Here is a 20781-nt window from a genome sequence, read left to right on the forward strand (position 1 = left end):
AGTGGGAGCAGTATACCAAGCCTGAGGTGGGTTTCTTAGTGCATGCTAAAATCTACATATATGCAAAGTGTACTAAAAAAGGAGACAATTTACTTTTTATTTTACGTCTACTTCTAAAAAAAAGGAGGTAGAATAATCGCCAACATTTGGGCTGTTACCTTGGAAACAAAGACTTTTCATCTTCTAAAGCGCTCCAGTCCCAAGTCACAGGTGAATAACAAGTGAGTGGACCTGTGCTTGTGCTTTTTGCTCAGGGAAAGCTTTGCTGACAGCACGGTCGTTGCAGGGTGCCATCCTCCTTTTGGAGTACATGAACAATGCCATTTGTCTGCCACATACTGAGTGTGGTTGTTAGCAATGGGACTGAGTGTTCTGCATTTCCCATGGTGCTTGCAAAGAATTGATGCTGTGGATGGTCTCAGAATTCCTCTAGTGTTTTTCTAGTGAGTTTTCAAAAGCCACATCAGCTCAAAGGGGAAAATGCAAGGAGAAAGGCAGAGTGTCAGGGTTTAACCCCAGCCAGCAACTAAGTACTACACAGCTGCTCACTTGTCCCTCCTGCCCTGGTGGGATGGGAAGGAGTATTGGAAAAAGGTAAAACCCATGGGTAGAGATAAGAACAATTTAATAACTGAAATAAAGTAAAATATAACAGTAACAATGGTTATGGAAAGGGAGAAAACAAAGAGAAAGGAATAAAACTTAAGGGAAAAAACAAGTGATGCACAATACAGCTGCTCACCACCCACTGGCCGATGCCCAGGCAGTCCCCAAGCAGCGATCGGCCCACTCCCAGCCAGCCCCCCCAGTTTATACACTCAGCATGATGTTCTGCAGTATGGAACATCCCTTTGGCTAGTTTGGGTCAGCTCTCCTGGCCACGCTCCCTCCCAGCTTCTTGTGCTCCCTGGCAGAGCATGGGAAACTGAAAAGTCCCTGACTTAGGGTAAGCACTACTTGTCAACAACTAAAGCATCAGTGCGTTATTGACATTATTCGCATGATAAATCCAAAACAGAGCACTGTACCGGCTACTAAGAAGAAAATTAACTCTATCCCAGCCAAATGCCTGTGTGGGAACTGCAAAAAGTCTATGTGGCTGTATCCAAAACTTATTGCTGTGGGCACTTCTGGGCCGTGTCCAGATGAGCACCTTGCCCTGATCATGATGCCATGTCTGGGTGAGATCCTTCATCCTTCTCCTGGGTCTTTGTTGAGAAGGTAGGCTGGCTGCGCAGAATGGCAGGAGTAAGAGGCATGCTTTAACTATTCCCTGGTTTGTCCCCCTGGGGAAAGTAGGGTCCCAGGGCAGGCTGTGATGCTTGCTTGTCTGACAGTCCTTTGAAATACCTGGGCAAAGCTGATTCTGAGGTTTGCAGTTGGCTGGTTGACACCTGGCACTTGTGCAGAGGTGCTGAAAAAGAAAGGTTATACCTCCTCTGAGACCATACCGGGGCTGCAGTCCCAGGTATTCAAGAAAGTGGCTGTGGGCAGCTGAGGCTGTAGTAAACCTCCTGTCCACCCTATTCATGCTGGACTAGGACCTTTGAGAGAGTGCCAAGGACATAAGCTCCTAGATGACAGCTCTTGAAAATGTATGGCCACAAAAGAGGGGATGTTCTGACCTGCTGTTGAGGACATTCCAGTATTTGTGCTGTCTAGGGTTTCTGGGGCACTCAAGGAAGATTGTTTGCTGACTGTGTGTCATCTCCCCCAGAAGCGGGGCAGCTCTGCACAGTCCCTAGCCTTAATCTGACATAACCTGCTGACCCACACTGGCTGGTTCTGCCTTGCCTCTCTAGAACTGATTTTCTGCACAGGTTCAGCGCTTTGGGTTTATTTTGTGTTGTAGTCTGTGGTTGTGTGGGTTTTTTGGCTAGGCAGCTACTGTGACTTGACCACTACTTGTCCCACAGCTCCTAGCCATCATTACTGTTACTCTACTTCTGTGACAATCACCTCCTTTCTACTACCTTGTTTACCTTTGACTTTTTTGGATAGAGATTGTTTTTTATCATGTTTGCTGAGTATCTTGTAGGGCTCCCCCACTGAGGCCTTGTGTACCACTACAGAGCAATGACAATATTAATGAACTTCCAAGAAACAGCAATACTGCAAAAGGGAAAACCAGCAACAAGCTGTTCTTAAAGGATGGAGAGTAACAAAGCCAGAGAGTCAAGTTCAGTCAAGGCCAAAGATGTCATCCCGAAGATGATGCATTCCACCTACCTGGTACTTGCTGCAAACTAGAATATATCGAAGATGAAAATAGGCTGTCTGAAGTATGTCTGTGGTCCCACCTCTGGTAGCTGAGATTTGCTTCAGATCAGGGTCAAGCCGCCCCCTCTCAACCCCAGGCAGTTTGGCTCCCCTCTCCTTGACTGTGAGGCTGGATTTTACCCGAGGATCCTGAAAAGCACCAGCAGGAGGGAGCACTCCGCTCCGTGGGTGGGCTTACCGCTCTGTCCGGAGGGTGTAAGGGTTTGCCTTTTTCCGGAGGCGCTGTAACTGTTACTGTGCGCTGAACCAAGCCAGGCTCAGGGCACCTGGCTCACCTCACCTTCTCGGAACAGTTTTCCCCGTTACTGAATGTTCTCGCTCAGGGCAGAAAATTATCTGCCCGGGGCACAGGCTGGGGGAGAGGCCGGGGGGCCGGGACAACCCGAGGAAGCCGGTTTGCCCTCGATCCCCAGGAGAGCCCCTGTGGCGAAGCGCGTTTCCCTGGTGCGCGGGCGGCGCGGCGGGAGCGCGGCGGGAGCGCGGCGGGAGCGCGGCGGGAGCGCGGCGGGAGCGCGGCGGGAGCGCGGCGGGAGCGCGGCGGGAGCGCGGCGGGAGCGCGGCGGGAGCGCGGCGGGAGCGCGGCGGGGCGGACCGGCCCGGGGGAGGCGCCCGCTCACCTGGGCAGCCGCGCCGGAGCGCCGCTCCCGCTCCCCTCTGCTCCTCGGAGGATGAATGGGCCGGGGAGGAAGGTAAGGGGAGGCCGGGCGGGTCGGGGGCCAGCAAGGCCCCCCCGAGGGGCTCCCCCCTGCCCCGGGGCCCAGCGGCGTCGGGTGCCAGCGCCCTCCGGGCGCACCCCGGGGGCTGGTGGAGATGTGTCCGGCTGCTGGTGCCGGCACAGCCCCTGCCCCACGCCGCCCAGCCCGGCCCGGCTGGCCGGGAGCTGCCTGCCGCCGTGCCCGGCGCCGCGCAGGGCCACCCGCGTCCCGTGAACGCAGCGCGCACCCCCGGAGGGACGCGCTGTGCAGATACGCCAGCATTCCCCCCGTGAGAATAAATCGAGGGAGAAGAGCCGTGTTACTGCAGTGGTAACGGGCAAAGAACAAGCTTTTTGTGAGGAGACGACCGCTGAAAGTCTGGCGGAGGGACTTCTCGGTGCTTCTAAGGGAACGGTTGCTTTTCTTGAATGCTGTGAAGCACTTGTCTCGCTCTGGCTCCAAGGCCAACCAAGGGGTTTGGTGGGGAGCAGAAGTCTAAGCCTTTTAAACATGATGTGATCACTGCTGTCCTAGAAATTTCGCTTGTGACTGGAACTATCTTGCCACTGTCCTGCCACAAGTTGAGCTCCTCAAGGGGGATAACGCTAGCACATAACGCTGCTGGTGGTGGCCGAAAGCTGTGGTTACTATGTATTTCTATACGTTACTCCTCTTCAAAGCCGCTTAGTAAAGGGTTGCTGTGTCTCAAAGATATGCTGATACAAAGGACGGTGCCAAGTTTGCCCATTCTAGGGAAAACAGTTGCAGGTGTCTGTTCCCAGAAGGGAATCTGTATCCCCGGGACAGCTCATCTCCTGTCAGCAGCGAGCAGCAAAAGCCTAGGACTGCATCTTCTCCTGCCCCTGGGGAGAGAGAAACAGCTGCAGACAGAGGAGGGCAGGAACTGCAGCGTTTCCTTGGCCGCACACAAAGGAGTGGAGAAGGTAGAGAGTGGAGGAAGGCCCCTGCCCCTCCATGCACTCTCAGCACAGTTTGTGACTCCCAGCACTTACAGCAGCACAGACTGATAGCAGAAGGGGAACCAGACTGAGTTCCTTCTTCAGCTCTGCTTGCTTGAGTGAGCTTGGAAACAGGCTTCTACAATGACTCAGTTTTCCCACTTGCAGAAATACCCATAGTGAAAAGTATTTTATAAGCTTCTGGGGAACATTGAGATAGCTGGCATTGTCCAAGCCAGTCAAAATCTGACTGTAAAAGAAGGCCAAAGTCAGGTTTTACAGTGCAATTAGCAAGCAATCCCAGCAAACCCATTCTGTCTAAGCCATACCTACCTGAGGGTATTTTACAGTACGGTGTTGCTATTGGGAGATTGGTGTCCACAGCACTCACAGAATTTAGTATGCAAACATGGTATAACGAACCCATGGCACATTAAAACACAATTTTGCTGCAATTAATTATTTTTCAAAGTTATGAAGTGAAAGGAGTTTAGGGCAAGGCAAAAAAACAGGACTTGATTTTGCTTTCTGGTTGAGTTGAGAAAGGTCATTGCTTTCAGTGAAGTTACTCTTTATTATGTTGGTGAAAGAGTCATCAGGTTTGTGGACTGAAAAGTACATTCTGCTCTTCCTCAGGCAAAAGAAATAACCTTCACCTCTTGTATTTAATATCTTTCTGGTTTCCAAGTACCATCATTTCTTGTATTGTTGATGAGTAAAAGCACAAGGTTAGCATTTGATAATCTATTCTAGATTATCAAATTACTATAGAGGCAGGGTTTTTTAACAAAAGAGAGGTATACCAAGAAGAGTTCTATTGTACTGCCATGATTATGATTTTCCTCATATCTATTTTAAGTTAAAAATACAACATGTAGTCTGAATAATTTAAGTATTGTTTAGGTATTTACTTTGCTCTAATCTGGGTATCAGCATGTTAGTTTTTACTGTCATTTAGAAACCAATATGAAAGGACTGAGAAACTGTTGAGCCTCCTAAGACCTTATAAATTTATATTTTTTTTTGTACAGGCCTATATATACATTCTTAAACTGGTTTTACAGTAAATGAACCATGAATAGAGGTAACTGTCTTCAGTAGCTGGTTGTCAAGTACCAGATTTTTAAGTCTCTGTAAAATGCGACCTCTGAAGTACTATATTCTTACTGCAATGAACTGGGATTTACAGATGTTACTTCCAATAATGCTAACATAAACTTACCAATCTACTGGTAGCATACAGTCTTAATGTTGAGGTCAGAGTGAAGCCTATGGCTGGCTTTGGAAGGGATATAAAGTTTGGAGGAGTATATTTTCTTCATTGCAGAGGGATTTGCGAGTCTAAACACCATAGACAATGTATATCCACTGCTTTTTACTGGAAAAAAAGACAAGACACTCCAGGGTTCTGCTGACGACTTACAGAACCACTCATATGCTTATATTTATCATGCTGAAATCAGTGATGTGTAAGAAATCGGTTTCCTGTGAGCATAAAATTTGTTAGGATTTATACAGTTGCAGCTAAAGTCAGTGAAAGCTCTTTAGTAGTGGAAAAACTGGGGCATGAGAATATCTTGCACTAGCTGGATGCACTGGCTTAAATCTGGGGTGATACTAAATACATGTTTCTGAGGGCAGAGTCTGCTTCAGTACATTAACTGTCCTTCCTGTAAGTCCCTGCTTGAATTAGTACGTGCTGCTCACAGTAAAGCCTTCCGCTTTAGTGGGCATCAGTCAGGGCAAGACTGCAGCAAGATGACTGCAGGAGCATGACTTGAGCATGCCATAAGAGGTGATGTGAGCATGCATGCGTTTTAAATATTCCCACTTCCTCCCTGCCTAGTAAATCCATGGTTGTCTTCTCACAGGCAAGATGCAGAAAAACTACCAATGTTAGGAAAAGGGATCTTTAATTTTCCATTTCTTCACTTCAGCGGCAGACAGTCATCCTTTTCCTCTGTACCCACTCAGTCTGTCCCACTCCAGCCTCTGCTCATGCTAATCATCACTTGCTTGTTCTCTCTCTCTAAGTTCCTTCAGAGTGCCACACATATGAGGAGAGGCTGAGAACTGGGCCTGTTCAGCCTGGAGAAGAGAAGGTGCAGGGGGGATCTCATCAATGTATATAAATAACTAAAAGGAGGCGCAAAATGGACAGAGCCAGGCTGTTTTTCAGTGATGCCCACTGACAGGTCCAGAGACAATGGGCACAAACAGAAGCGTGGGAGGTTTCCTCTGAACATCAAGAGGCAACTGCAAGGGTTACTGAGCACTGGCACAGTTTGTCCAGACAGGTGCTGTAATCTCCACCCTTGGATATATTAAAAAAACATACAGGTATGCCCATCAGAAGCAACTGGCTCTAGGTGGCCCTTTTTGAGCATGGGGGGTGGACCAGATGACCATTCCAACCTCAACCATAATAGTATGTGATTCTGCTGTCAGACAAAGCATTGTTATTCTGGCCACTTTTCTGTTGCTGTTGAGCAGCCCACATAGCTCCCCATTTTGCAGCCTTCACTTCTTCCAAGCACTCTGGCACTTTGCACAGGCAGGCTCATCCTCTTCAGTGGTGATCCTTCCCTTCTACCCCAAAATCGGCAGCACAGGAAGAGCTACTTGAGAGCTGCATGTAGGAAAGGTTCTCCAGAACTGTGACTTCTTATTCCTACAACTTACTTTCTGACATCAACTCAAATGTTATACCTAAGCAAGGGAAATCCACATGAGAATGTGCAGGTGCCTGCAATGCTGCCTGAAATCAATAGCAAAGTTGTCACAGAATTCAGCAGGAACAGGGTGGAAACCCAGGTACTGGGATGTTAAGGAAACCTAGGTATTGATTGACTGATGAAGTAACTTATCACTGATACTGCTTCAGAAAAGTGGACTGTGAATAGCTAGCAACACAGTTCAGGGTGATGTGGTGTTTTCACCAAGCTCAGTCTGCAAAGTGAACATATATGATTTATGTTCACATCCTTTATTAGAAGCCGAGATGCTGCTGATAACCTGTAGTGGGTAAATTCCTATGAACTAAGTCTCAAACTAGGTAGTCGCTAAGTCTTGGAGGTATTTTGGAGCAATGTCATTTACACCAGTGTGTGGATTCTGAGTGGCATTCCTGAGCTCCTGGCTCTGCTGCAAATCTCAGGTATGGTCTAGGGCGGGTAACTCAAATCACCAACTTTAAGTTCCCAACCATTAACAGAAATGAAGAGGAACTTGAAAATATTGCAACGAGCACATAAAACTAGTTGCTTTTTTGTTATTAAATGCAGTTTTAGGACACATTCTTCCTCAGCTAGGTGCTTATCCTCTGGGATATTGGAAGGTCTCATCCAAAACTGCAGTCAAAGCAGCAAGACAGGCTGCATGTTTGGGTGATGAAGTGCAGTCAGCTTCATTTTGTTCATACTGAGCCTGTCATCAAGGTGGTCCTCAGAAATGGCCACCAGCAGAGCAGCATGGCAACATGCAAACATGCAGCATATGCAGGATATAAGCCACAACTTGGTTTGTGAACATCAGCAACTAGTGGGGAAAAAAAATTAACCTAGAGAAATGTGATTAGTAGGGCCAACACAGGCTTTCTCTGGTATCTGGAAAAACATCTTTTGTCAAATAGGTTGGTGATTTCAGTCCAGATCTTGATGGATGAGTGAATGTCCATATGGCCATAATTACAATGTCCCGTGAACTGGATCAGCAGGGACAGAGGCTAAAGGCTCAAGCAGTCTCTCTAAAACTGAGGCATTTTAACTGTGAAGCCATCATTTCTGAATAAACTAGTCTCTAATCAATGAGAGTGCGTCACGAGCATTAGAGCCAAAATAACATTAACATGTTCAGAGCACTTTGTCATTTAGCATTGTGATCCTTGCACGAACAGTGCTTCACATTCCCAGTATTTTTATATCACTCACTAAAACCTAGGTGGAGAAACAGCAGTCAAACATCAGGTGACACCCCAAAGGAGCAGAAAAGGTGTACACACAAGTGTTCATTAGTACCTAGGTGTCAGATAAATGGTTTATTAGGCAGGTAGCGTACTGCTTGGATGACATTACTAATTCTTGAAGGATTTACAACGTGCCATTGAAAAGAGATTTAAAATAAAACCTTGCAAAGACTTAAAACCCACATGTTTAGCTTTACACCTCGTAGGTAGTTTCACTGAGGTCAATGAAACTATTCACTGCGGAAACCTAAGAAGGTGTGTAAATCTCTGCAGCATTAAACATTTTGCTTGATTATCTCCCCAGGGACTAGAAACAGGGATTGGCAGCTATCAGACATATAGGCTAAAATAGCAGCTTGTGACTTTGAATATTGACCTATTTGAAAAACAGCATTAAAAACTGTGGAACAATCCTGGCCTTTTTTCCTAACTTGCAGCGGGTGCTGCGTGGCTCTGAACTCTTCCCTGCAGTGCCCCCAAACAACTGACATTTGCTTACCCATGGCTAAGAAAAGTAGGTGCGTTTTGACTGTCAAAATAAGTATTTTCAACTGCTTTTAAAAACAAAAGATAAAGACAAAATAAAGAAGTATTTGGCACAATTAGGGGTGGATGTTGTGTTGCTGCACATACGGAAGGCTTGAAAGCAGATCCTCTGCCAGGGTCGGGAGGGGGCTGCACCACCGACGGTGCTGCTGCTGCTGCTTCTCCTGCTGCGGCTTTTATTCCTTCTCCACCTCCACCTCCTCCTCCTCCTCCTCCTCCCCCTCCTCCGACTGAAGAACCCGGTGGCCGAAGGCGCTTCGTAAGACGCTGCTGCGGAGGGGAAGGGGCTTAACGGGTCTGGGGTCCCCGGAGGCGGCACGGGGAGACGGGCGGGGGTGCCGGGGAGGCGCCGCATGGGCGGGAGCGGCCGGGGCAGCGCCAGCGGCGGGGGGTGGTGCCGGTGCCGGTGCCGCCGCGGGGTGCGCGGCGCAGGGGCGGCGGCCCCGCAGCCCGGGCGGGCGGCAGGTGGGAGCGCAGCGGGCAGGCCCGCCGGCGCTGCAGCGGGGCGGGGTGCGGACGGGAAGGGATGGGCTGCGCCCCCAGCATCCACGTCTCGCAGAGCGGCGTGATTTACTGCCGGGACTCGGACGAGTCCAATTCCCCCCACCAGACCACCACCATCTCGCAGGGCACGGCCACGCTCCACGGCCTCTTCATCAAGACAGACGCGGCCGACTCCATCCCCTCCGTCCTCGCCTACCAGAGCCGGCAGCAGCCCTCGCCCTCCGCCGGCCCCCGCCGCAAGGAGCGCAGGGAGCCCGGCGCCTCCGCCCGGGCCAGGGCGCCCCGCTGCTGCGGCGTCGAGGCGGAGACCCAGACCAGCAACGCCAGCGTCAAGGTAAACGGCGGCGGGGGTCCTCGGTGGGGTCCACGCCGGGCGCGGCAGAGGAAGGACGGAGCCCGAGCGTCCCCCGCCTCTGCCGGGGCGGGAGATGATGCTCCGGCCGGCGGGATGCAGCTGCGGGGAGCGGTTGCCCTGGTGCCCACTCACTCACTGCAGCTACGGCGGCCGGGCCGGGCCGGGCTGGCACTGCGGGGGTGGGTGGGGGTGGGGGCCGCGCCCGGGGACGCCTGGCCTGGAGCCCCCCAGGGGGGCGAGCGCGGCCGCCGGGCCCCCCGGGCTCCTTCCGCCGCGGCCCGCAGCCCCGGCGCGGCCCTGGGCCCCCCTGTGCTGAGGTCGCGCTCGGGGTTACAGCGAGGGGGGAGAGAGCTCCCTCCCAGCTCTGTGGCCCATGGCTGGGGGTGGGTGTCTGGGAGAGGTGTCAGTATGCCGGAATAAAATCTCCCCTTGCTTAATTCTCGACAGCAGAACGCCCCTACTTGCAGTTGGGTCGTCTTCATCCCTTCTTCTTCCCCGCCGTATCCGGCTGAAGCAGCTGTTGCTGCTGGGCTGGGTGCGCAGCCGGCCCCGCACCGCCGCGATGTGCGCACGCAGGAGGCGCCGCGCTGGTGCAGCCCGAGGGGGTGCGCCGGGGGGCGGGCAGGGGCTGCGTCCGCGGGGGCATCGCTTTCCACATCTGGAGGGCTTGGGTCCCCCTCTCAGTGGCTGAGGCGTGCACTGCTGCAACCTGCTTATCAACAGCTTCATTTAAATTCAGTGGTTAAAAATTATGATTGCTCCGGATTATTTTTTTTTGTTGTTTAAATACGAGGTTATTTAAAAATAAAAATACCTAAAAATAGGGTTTTCTTTGATTTCTCTGAAAGTTTTCTAGAAATTAAAGTTCGCATTTTTGCCCTGTTCCAAACGTTATTGTCAAAACAAATGGTGTGGGGACCCCAGCTGCATCCTAGGTTACTTTTCCGTTGCACTAATACAGCAGGATATCATGTCACAAAGTAATTCCACGAACTTACATAGATCCTGGTATTTTGTTAGAATATAGTTAAGAAATTACCAGAAATCATCTAAGGAAAACATAAGTGAGAGGGACAGCAGGAATAAAAAACCAAACATCGCCGCTACAACCCATAGTCAATTTGTTTGTTCAGATGCTGACAAACTTGCAGAATTGTCTGCAGTTACATTGATTATTTTACTCATTCAGAAGCAGAACCTGCATAATCAGTGGTATGGACAAAGTCTGAGCAGAACCGGACTAAAGAAATTGTTGTATTTCTTGGATTCGGGGATTTTTTTTTTTTAATTTTAGAGTGGAATACTTCAGACATAATACAAATCTTTTTAATGTAGAGGAGAGCAAAACAGAAATCCTTGCACAGCTATTTAAGTTGGGATTTGAAAAGATTAATTTTTTACGTGAAAGATTTTTTTAAGTGCCAATGCCCATTTCTGTTCTTATGAATTGTTTATTATTTGTTCTTACATCATGTGCTCATATAAACAAATATATTTGTCAACTTTCTGGTTATTAGACATGAACATATATTAGATATTTTTGAACTTCATAACTGGCACTGTAATATTGATTTGGATAGTTTCAGTTCCTTTTAAAATTTCAGAATCCCCTGCACCTAAGGGAAATGATGGGGGGTTTATTTAACAACTGCTTCTACAGTGACACAGTAGAAATGTTTCCATTTAGAAGAACTAAGATCTGTAAAATATTTTATATCATTTTTAAACTGAGTTAGAGCCTCCATTCTTGCTGCTACTCCTGGCACATTTTCCTATAGCTTAATGTCATACTGGAGTATTTGTCTGACCAAAGCAAGGTTGGAGTATTACAGAACTATTATAAGGGCTAAATGGTACTTGATACCTGAAGGGCTATAGGAAGTGGAAAAGTATGGAAATATGGTTCTCCAAAAGTACATAATAACAATATTTATTTCCATAGAAGTTAAAAAAAAGGAAGAGAAATGTTAGTTCTTTTGGTACAGAAAAAGCATCCAGTAATACCACATGGTGTTAACTGCTGTATGGTTGTTTGCATGTGTTAGCTGTGTTGAAATCTCATCTAACTGTGTAAGGGGACTGAACAAATACACATGTCAAATGGCTGTTAGTACTATTATATATTAATATAATATTCCAGTTGTGTAACTATTCAACTGACTTTAACCATGCTGCCTCATTTATCTTCTTTTTCTGTTTTAAACTGTTCGTTAGTTGTTTACGCAATCAAGTATTGCATTATTTATGTTTGACCCTATCATTATACAATGTTTTAAAACTCATCCATACCATAATGTTAAACTGGCATTAAAAGAAATCAACCTGTAATGATTTCAACCCAGTGCAGTTCAAATAACAAACCAAAACCACTCCCATGTCAATTTGAAAAAAAAAAAAAAAAAAAAAGTTAAAATTTACCTTTTAAGTCCATCTAAGCTTTACTCATTGGAGTGAGGTCAGTGTTACAAAGACAATTTTTTTTTGTTTCCTTTTCTTCTCCTTTCCCTAATAAAAAGTTCTGAATTGTTCAGACCATTTAGAGGTGTTGGTTGCATCCTGTGCATGCTGATTGTGAGTAACGACCTTCAGTGGTTCTAGTATGCATGCATTTCTTTGTGGATCTCAAAAGCTTGGTAACAAATATCTACAGGTTACTGACAAAGATCTCAAGTGGGCTTAAGTATTGTAAGATGTGTCTGTGCCCTAACTTGGAATAGGAGCCATGGTTTCTGGCACGCAGCCATATGCTATGTTACTGAGGTACTTGGACAGAAACATTCAAGTAAAAACCAGACATTCCTTGCCCACATTCCCCCCTTAATGAAACCAAACACTATCCATGACAGCTAAAACAGTACTGGTATCTCAAACTCTACATCAGCTTCGTATAAAGATAGAGGGCATTTAGCTTACATCACTGGAGCACAACACTGAGCATGAGATGATACTGAGCGTACCACAGCTGCTTGATCCTTTGCTCAACTATTGCCAGTTCTGAAGTGCAACAGTACCAGATGTTTAACGAGAAATAAACAGCTCCTTGAACACTTCCTTAAGGATTTGAAAAGATAGCAGAAGTTTACCTTATTGATGTTTACAAATATGTCTTTTAATTACGGCTGAAATATTTCAAACTCTTAAGCAAAAGCACCTGCACAAATACTCTTTTCCTGAACATCTTGATACTGAAATATTAGCCAAACTTAAAGACTACAGGAACAAATGAGTTTTAAGGGTCTTGTTGCTAACATATCGGGGGGGGGGGGGGGGCGGGGCTGGGGGTGTGGGGAGCAGGAACCCCCTTTGTTGATTATCTTATTTTTCTTCTTGAAATGACAGGAACAGCAGGTGTAATGGTTTGGTTCTTAGTTGGTTCTTAGGCTGTGTTCTTTGAGGGATTTATGAACTTCTTTTGAAAGTTAGTCATGATACAAAAAGGTATTGACAGTTTTCAGGCTTTTCTATAGCAAAATAATTATTAGAAACAAAGCCCAGAAATAAGAAGAAATACGGTGTGGCAGTATATCTTACTAGTGTTAATCTGTGTTAAGTTCCCAGGTGGAAGCACTGAGGAGAAGGATGTGCCCGCGTATGTTAAGCACGTAGCTTTTATGCCTGGTGGATTCGTTTTTTTCCAGTCTGAGGGAACAGGGAAAAGGATGCAGCTGCCAAATACAAACACAAAGTGCTATGGAGAGCATTGAGAAATCCAGGTACTGAGAGAGTTGCATCAGGTCCACGGGTGCTGGAGAGTGCAATGCTAAGCATTGCCTTGATTTCTTCTCTTTAAAGCAGTATTGTGTAAGAGAAGTCACTGTACTTCTTGCACTACTTGTTTTGCTTGATGTGTACTACTGTTTAAGTGGCTGCTTAGTAAGTTCTGTAGAATATAGAATATACCAGATGTAGAGTAAACTTGGAAAATATGCCTCCCAGCTCTTAACTTAATGTGATGAAGGTCCATTTCACAACTCTATAGGACACCTAAAACATCAGAGTCCTCTTGAACATACTGTGGGGCTGCAAAGCTGGGAGAAAAATATTTGGACAGGCAAATGTTGAACTATATAAGAGCGCAGAGCCTTTTTAATTTAGGCTAGCTGTTTTCTGAGAGGTGCTGTCCTGAATAACTCTGACCGTAAAGAAAATTGCTGGTAAAGAAGTGCTTTTCTTGGACTAAGCCCAGACTTCTTAAATGAATACACTAAAAGGACTTGTGCAAAGATTTGCTGCTCCCTATCTGACTTTTCCATTCCTTCTTCAAATGGTACATGTAAACTTCAACAAGCACCGTGGTTGTGCTCTTAAGCAACGCTATACAGAAGCCTTACGGAATGGAGAAAACCATTTCTTCAGAAAATGATAAATTACTTGGCAAAAGCAACAGAACAGCCTGGTAGATTAAACTTACATGGTATTGAGTCATGAAACATTCTGGACTTCCAAAACTGTTCTGGGTGATAGGCGTTAATATCATTAAATACAAAATGCATATCCACCCCCCCACCTCCTTAGTTTATATAGAAAAGGAGAAGCATTGGAAGCTTGTAAGAGAACAATGAGCTTCAACCATTTTGACAGTGAGAATTAATAGATGTCTCAGGACCCCTCCACCCTCTAAGTCCTCTAGTAAAAAGTTATTTCTGAACATTTGGTTTCAGTGCCCAAAATACCAAACAGTTTTATGTAAACTGAGCATTAGCAGCATCTGTTTTCTACTTTGTACCATTTGCTATGCATATAAACAAGACTCTGAGGTTTTACCTTCTGAGGAGCATGATGTGGATATTTTAACAATTTCTGATACTCCTTAATTGTGCTGAATGCAGAGCAAAGGGATTTCAAATAAAACTGACCATGTGGCTGAAAGACATAGTGCAAGCTGAGAAGTCGTGCCATATACCCTGGGGAATTGTGCGTGCTTTTGGGATGCAGAGCGTAGGTTTGAATTCCTGCAGCTGAAAATGCTTAATGATCAGTAGGGTGTGATACAGAAAGTGGGCACATAGTTTCCCATTTGTCTCCTTCAGGTGAGGAATAATTTAGTCATCTGTCATACTTTATGTAGTGGTTTAGACAGCAGAATAACTGAGCACGTTTATGTTGTGAAACTCAACATCACACCTTCTCTGTGGATACTCTTAAGAAAGAGACAAGGCTACCAAAATTGCCTTGTAGACATTTCCTTTCAGCTGGCTTGAGTGCCCTCTCCATGCCTAGGTCATCTGTCACATTGAGGTGATGATCTTGCCCTATTGGCTGTAACGAGCATTTAAGCACCTGAGTTGCAAAAATGTTTCCTGTTCCTGGTGGGAGTCCTTCAACTTCTCCAGGAGTTTGTCATTTCAGACAGGTTGCAGTACCTCTTCTATGTCCACGCGTTCCTAGATAAGGTAGTTTTTACCAGGCTGGATCTTACAGTGTAAGCATTCCTGAAATAGGGAGTAATGCGAGTGCATATTTTCAGTAACTTGCTGATGTTCCATAAAGTAGTCCTGCATTTTGTGTAAAGATACCTCAAGACTGTAGAAGTTAAAAGGAGTATTGCTGCGAGATCCTAGTGATTTCTGAAACGCTGTGTGCTCATGGGTAAGCTTGCCAGATTAGTGCAACCAGACCTGAGTACGTTCATAAGCCTTAGTCCTATATGCAAAAAAAAAAAAAAAAAAAGAAGCATTGGGGTTTTTTTGGTTTTTTTTGCTGGGGGTTGATTTGTTTGTAATTAAAATTCCTCATTGCACAAGGCAGACATGCTATTTGCATGACTACTGTATTTTTATTTTTGATTACTTGTGCATTCCCTCAAAAGTGTTGCTGCTGGAAAATTCACATTCAGGAGAGTAAGATTTGGTGAAAGTGTAAGTGGTGTGAAGGGGAACCAGAGATGGAAAACAAACCATACTTCGGGTTAAATTTTCTTCTTGTGCCACCTGCACTGCTGCCAGATCTCAGGTTATTACATTACTTTCCATGTAGATCATTCTCTGCCTGTATCTCCTGTCCACCTGTTGTTCACTGTTCTTTTTTTAAAAGAACCAAGTCTGTCTCGGTTACTTTTTTTCAGTGTAGCCCAAAGTGAAAGAAATACGGTGTTTGTGAAATCTGTAGAATTTTAGTGCAGCTACATCCTTGATGTATGTGTAACTTTTCTAAAATTGCCTTCAGGGAAGGCTGTATGTACCTGTGTAGTTGCTAGGAAATTGTATGTGAAGTGTTTTACGGTGTAGCAGAGTTTAACTCTTTTGGGGGAGTATTGTCATGGTAACAAAACACAGTATTTTCTGGACTTCAAAGTCACTGGTAGCATGGTTATAGATTGAGAAAATCAACAGTCACCATTACTGATGTAAAGATAACCATACAGAGCACTGTGGAGCACAGCATGTGTGTTTTAGGGTGCATCATTTTGTGGTTGAGGGCATGAGCTTGCAGTAACAACTGTCACCTGATGATCTCTTGTGTAGCACTGTCTTCCTCTGGTCCAGTTTAGCAGATGCATTTCTAGCCCAGTAAGTCACCAGTGTAGCAGAGCAGCAACAGCTGACTGTCCCCTTGCTTCTCTGAGGGCATCTTCTTTGGGGCAATGCTCACAGACCATAAAGTACAATGAGTTCATTCTGTAGGAGCTCTCAAGACTCCCACAAAACACTGGTGCTTTTGGCTTGTGAAGCTTAAGTCACCTCTCCTTTTGTGTGAGGAAGAAATGCTGTCTGGAGAGGCATTATTAATTCTGAGCAAGACAGCATGCTGCACAGCCTTCTGGAGGTAGTGTCTAGTGCAGGTAACTTTCTTCACTTGAGAGGGACATTAGTCCATTTGCTCATGAGCTTCATTTCCCCCTGGCAGTTCAACAATTTGTGTCAACCACCGTTCCAGCCTTCAGCATCCAATTATTTATGAATGTCTTTCTCACCTGTATTGTCAGCTATAAAAGAACAAAATGTATTAAAAGACATCCTGTTCCCTTGGATTACCTCTGACTCTGTGAATAGAGAGTTACTTTGCTGTTAAAAAAAAAAATCCCTGCAACCACTGATTTGGCCATCCAGTGCCAAATATTTCATAGCTTGAATATAGAAAGAGTAGAGCTTAGATTTATGCTGAGAAGCCCCTTGGCTAGATGGTGCTACTTTAGAATCAGTCTCAATATTAAGCTCTTAATAATGTGAGTTACTTACTTTGAAAATACAGAACTAATTTTGATGTAGATTTGCAATTCATTAATCTCTTGCCCTGGATTCATACTGTATCTGCAGAGGCAGCTTTCTTTCTAAAAGGGCAGGAAAACAGGACCAATGCCGATTGGTTTCATAGCATGGAAGGGTGGAGCAGGAGTTGCAAAGATCTGGGCTTCCTGGACTCCAGCACGCAGAATTCACAGAGAATGAAGCCAAGCATGAGCATGTGTATAGATGTTATAAAATTGTGTTTAAATAAGAAACCCAAAGAAAGAACAGCTGGCTAAGAGACTTTGCATTAGTAGTGTCAGTAATGACCACTGTGAGGTAAGGCAATGAGATGAAATGGGCAGAATGGAGTTTTGAAGCAATGCAGCTATCGGAAAGCAAGCTATTCAACAACTCTTTGTAAGCCTAGGGCAAACAGCTTACAGCTGGTTTGCATGTAGAGCTGTAACCGGTTAGATTTCGTTACAACTTACTTGTTTATATTTGAAGGAACAGAGTCTGACTCTTTTCTGATTTTATGCATGTTTTAATCAAAATACTGATATACTTACCAGTAGCATATGTTTAAGTGCTATAAAAAAATCACCTTAATCAAATGTGGAGTTGGGCACAAGATCTCTGAAGCGAGCTTTGGAGCTGCTGGCAGCATTCCATTTTCCCTTTGCTCTGAGGTCAGCCATTTCACCACAGGGACAGCAAAAGGGGCTTTCTTCTTCCCCCATCACAGATTTGGAAGGCTGTCTGAAGGCACTGTGAGCATGAACGTTGTCAATGATTGTCAATCTCCTGCAGTTATGTTTAATAATCATTGCGTCCATTTATGAAATGGAACTTATCAGGGCCATTGTGCTAGCCAGAAAACAACAAAAAAATCTTCTAGAAAAGGAGAGGGGGAAATGAAAAAGTGAATCAAGTTCCTTTTGAAACTCTGAGACCCCAGGGTAGGTGGTAATGTGGTGGCTAGGGTGTTTTCTGGAGATGAGATGCTGAAGTTCAGTTCTCTGTTTTGAAAGAGTCTGAAGAGGTTCTTGCACATGAGTCCACTGCTTCCTGGACTGTTGGCTGTTGTGGGTTTCTCTCCCTCTTAGCTCTGAGACCAATTCCCTGAAATCTAACTGTTCCAAAGAGGCCTGTTCTGATGAATTGCTCCTTCCTCCTGTCACAAAGAAAACCATTTCCTAAACAGCCATTTAATTATATTGGGAAATAACACGTGCTTTCAGGAAAAGGTGGCATGTTCCATTTCAGAATAAAGCCATTCACATGTGTTACATGGCTAGGGCTGCATTTATGTGCCAGGTAGTGTTGTGACTCGTGGAAGAGGTGGGTAACTGTCTTGTTGAACACCTTGCCACAGCCTTATTTCAGGCTGCTTCCCTTTGCCTCAGATTGCCAAAGGAGGGAGGCCAGGATAGCAAGACATCTCAAAAGTTTCAGTTTCTTGCATTCCCGTAGGCATGGTGTGGTGGGCGGTGGATGTGGTGCAATGGGCTGCAGCTGCTGGACAGTGCTTCCATTCCCCACAGAGCTCTGGACAGCAGTCACAGTGTGCTGGTGGAAGCCTGGGAGATCTTTAGTTATCTTTGTTCTGGTGGTTTTTGCAGACATGAAAAAGGTGAGCTAGAGTACTATGGGGATGAGTGGATGGTTAGAGAAGCTATGGATGAAGTGAAGATCTGATTGATTACTTGATGTCCCAATCTGCTTAGCCTGTCTTAGATCTTCACTTCATCCATTAAGTGAAAAGAAAGTAATCAGTCTAGCCTAAATTGGGATGGTTGTGGAAGTAGCATCTGTTACGGGCTGGAGGAGGCTGGGACAGAGACTTAAGCCAAAGGGAACAGGGCTGAAAGGGCAGATGGGTAGGCAGGTGTTTTGGGAACAAAAAAGATTTGTCTTGGTGGCACAGAATGCTGATGACACTTGGAAGTCTTGAGGAGATGTGATGTCTGAATCTAATGATTTCTGTCAAGATTTTATAGCTACCCAACAAAAAATGCAGCTTGCAACTCAGTGCTAAGAATTTTTGTGGGTTGTAGCAATCCTCTTGAACATGCTGTTTCTGGAGTTTATTTCTGGTAGTCCTGATGAGCTTCTAAAACAATTCCATCATACATCAGTTTCACAGAAACAGGAAATGTCTAGATGGTGTTCTGGGTACAAAGTTGTAGTAACATATCCACTGCTGCCTCAAGTCACCTAATAGTCTGTGCTTTTCTGTGGTTCCATTCCCCACCCCGTCACAACAGCAGAGGACTCCTAAACCTATGTAACGATACTTGAGAGCAAGAGAAAAGTACGTAATATTTGTCTAGACAAATTGAAGACTACTGACCTCTCTGTTTGCAAGCTCTATACTCTTGAAAGGAAAAAAATTCTTAGCTTCAAGTGTTTTTTCTCCTTATCTGGAGTACTGATCCAGAAAGACCATGTTGGTTTGTTGTGGTGTCATGATAGCCGGGGGAAGAATGTTGGTAGTTAAATCAGTGCTTTTACTGTAGGACAGGAAAGGGAGCTTGCTGGGAGGGTCATCTTGTCCTGTAGAGGCAGAAGGGGAGAAAAGAAATACCTCAAAACAACCAAAACAAAACCCCACAAACCAACCAAACCAAAAGTATCCCGCTAGCTGAAACAACAACAACCAAAAAAACCAACCACCAAAACCCCTAAGCAGGGCATAACAATCAAAACTATTGTATATGGAGATACTTGTGGTACAACTTTGTGAAATGACAGCATGCATGGCTGTATTCCAGGCCCAAACAGGATATTGCCAGGAGATCACTCACCCAGTGTATTCGCTCTGTGGGTCTGGTGCATGGGAATGAATTCAATCTTAATGTCAGTTTTTAGTTTCAAAAGTGATTTTGTATAAATGTTGTCACTTTATTTGGTGCAGCAGTTTCTTTTGTGCATTTTGGTGGTTTTGCTCATTTCAGTGTGACAGAGCTACCAGCTACCTACTCTGGTCCTTCAGGTGGGCTTGGAGTGAGCAACCGAACCTGTTTGTTTCTCACACCATTAGCAGATTGAAAAATGTGTGTTTGGTCGATACTACTGAGGACTCAAGCTCTAGACAAGAGTTGTGCCAGTCTTAAAAAGAATATATTTAAATCTCATCATTTTAAGTTAGATTCTGTGCATCCTGGTGTTCGAGATATCAGACTTTCTCTTTCAGGTATAAAGCCAGATGTTTAAGAAAGTTGGAATATCATAAAATTATTAATAACATGAAAACTACCGGGACTGTTCAGTGTTACACTCAAGCAGAAAGTGTAAGGATATTGTATAACCTCTGGTATGATCCTGCAGTGAATTAGATCTATATGCTCCCCTTGGGGGTTTAGGCCTCACAAATGTATGTGGAACAAAGTCTTGTATTTCAGTGTGTTTTTCGATGTTGTCCTAATACCTACTGTTTTGTCCCAACACACGCTTACAGAGTTTTAGGAAGAAGAACTAGTAGGTGGCGAGAAACTCTCTTAAAAAGTAGTTCAGGCCAGCATTTTTGGACTGTGCTTGCATTTGTTTGTTTCTTTCCTACCCTGTCAACTCGGGAGGATCCTTTGTTGTCTGTTTGCAGATAGGCATTAACTAGAACACCTGATGCACGTACAGATATTTTTTGGCCCTCTGGCATTTTAGTGGCTTAGGGACCATCCATAAGTTCGAAGAGTTCAGTAATCAATCATCTTCAAAGAAGGGAATCCTTTCCATGGGTGCCACCAGATTTATACAAGACACTATTTTTAGATCAAGGATTTTTTTCCCCCTTAGAGCTGTAAGACATCTGTGGCCTCGCCTTAGATTTGAAAAATCTGCTGTGCTGAAAGTAACTCCTTTAAGGCCGTCCTTTCATGTTTACTTTATTATTATTTTTCATTTGATTGCAAAGAGTCTGCAGATAGCTTAAAATTGAAAAGGTCTCTGTAAGTAGCTTATTTTTAAAGTCTTGTCAGGGAACACTGGTTTTCTGCATGGTTAGTGCAGATACTGGACTGTGAAAGGATGACCCTTAATTACCGTGCTCACATGCATTCTCTGGTGTCAATACATAGTGCAGCTTACCTGTCCAAATCTGAGATATGTGTATGTTTACAAATCTGTATTTTATGATACATATATGTTTTTTAGCATATAACATATTTAACAGCAATTGAGTAAAGAATGTCTTCAACACACCCTTGTTTTATTGGGGAACTCACATAGTATAGCTGCACAGGATTCACTGAAACAGACTGAAGGAAAATGGAGGCAACTTGCTCACAGTTGCAAGGTATTTCAGTTTGCA

General features: G+C 45.1%; 1 protein-coding gene across 1 annotated transcript in view; it reads left to right on the forward strand.

Annotated features, from left to right (window-relative positions):
- Window positions 1–8861: 8861 nt before the first annotated feature.
- The window catches only part of PDE8B (phosphodiesterase 8B), a 79283-nt gene continuing 67363 nt past the window's right edge, over window positions 8862–20781 (forward strand). The window contains exon 1 of the mRNA XM_040580910.1: window positions 8862–9282. Within this exon, the coding sequence (XP_040436844.1) occupies window positions 8971–9282 (312 nt within the window). The 5' untranslated portion in view covers window positions 8862–8970. The remainder of the gene's footprint in view (window positions 9283–20781) is intronic.

Source organism: Falco naumanni, chromosome Z (genome assembly GCF_017639655.2).
Source record: "Falco naumanni isolate bFalNau1 chromosome Z, bFalNau1.pat, whole genome shotgun sequence".
NCBI classification, from domain to species: Eukaryota; Metazoa; Chordata; class Aves; order Falconiformes; family Falconidae; genus Falco; species Falco naumanni.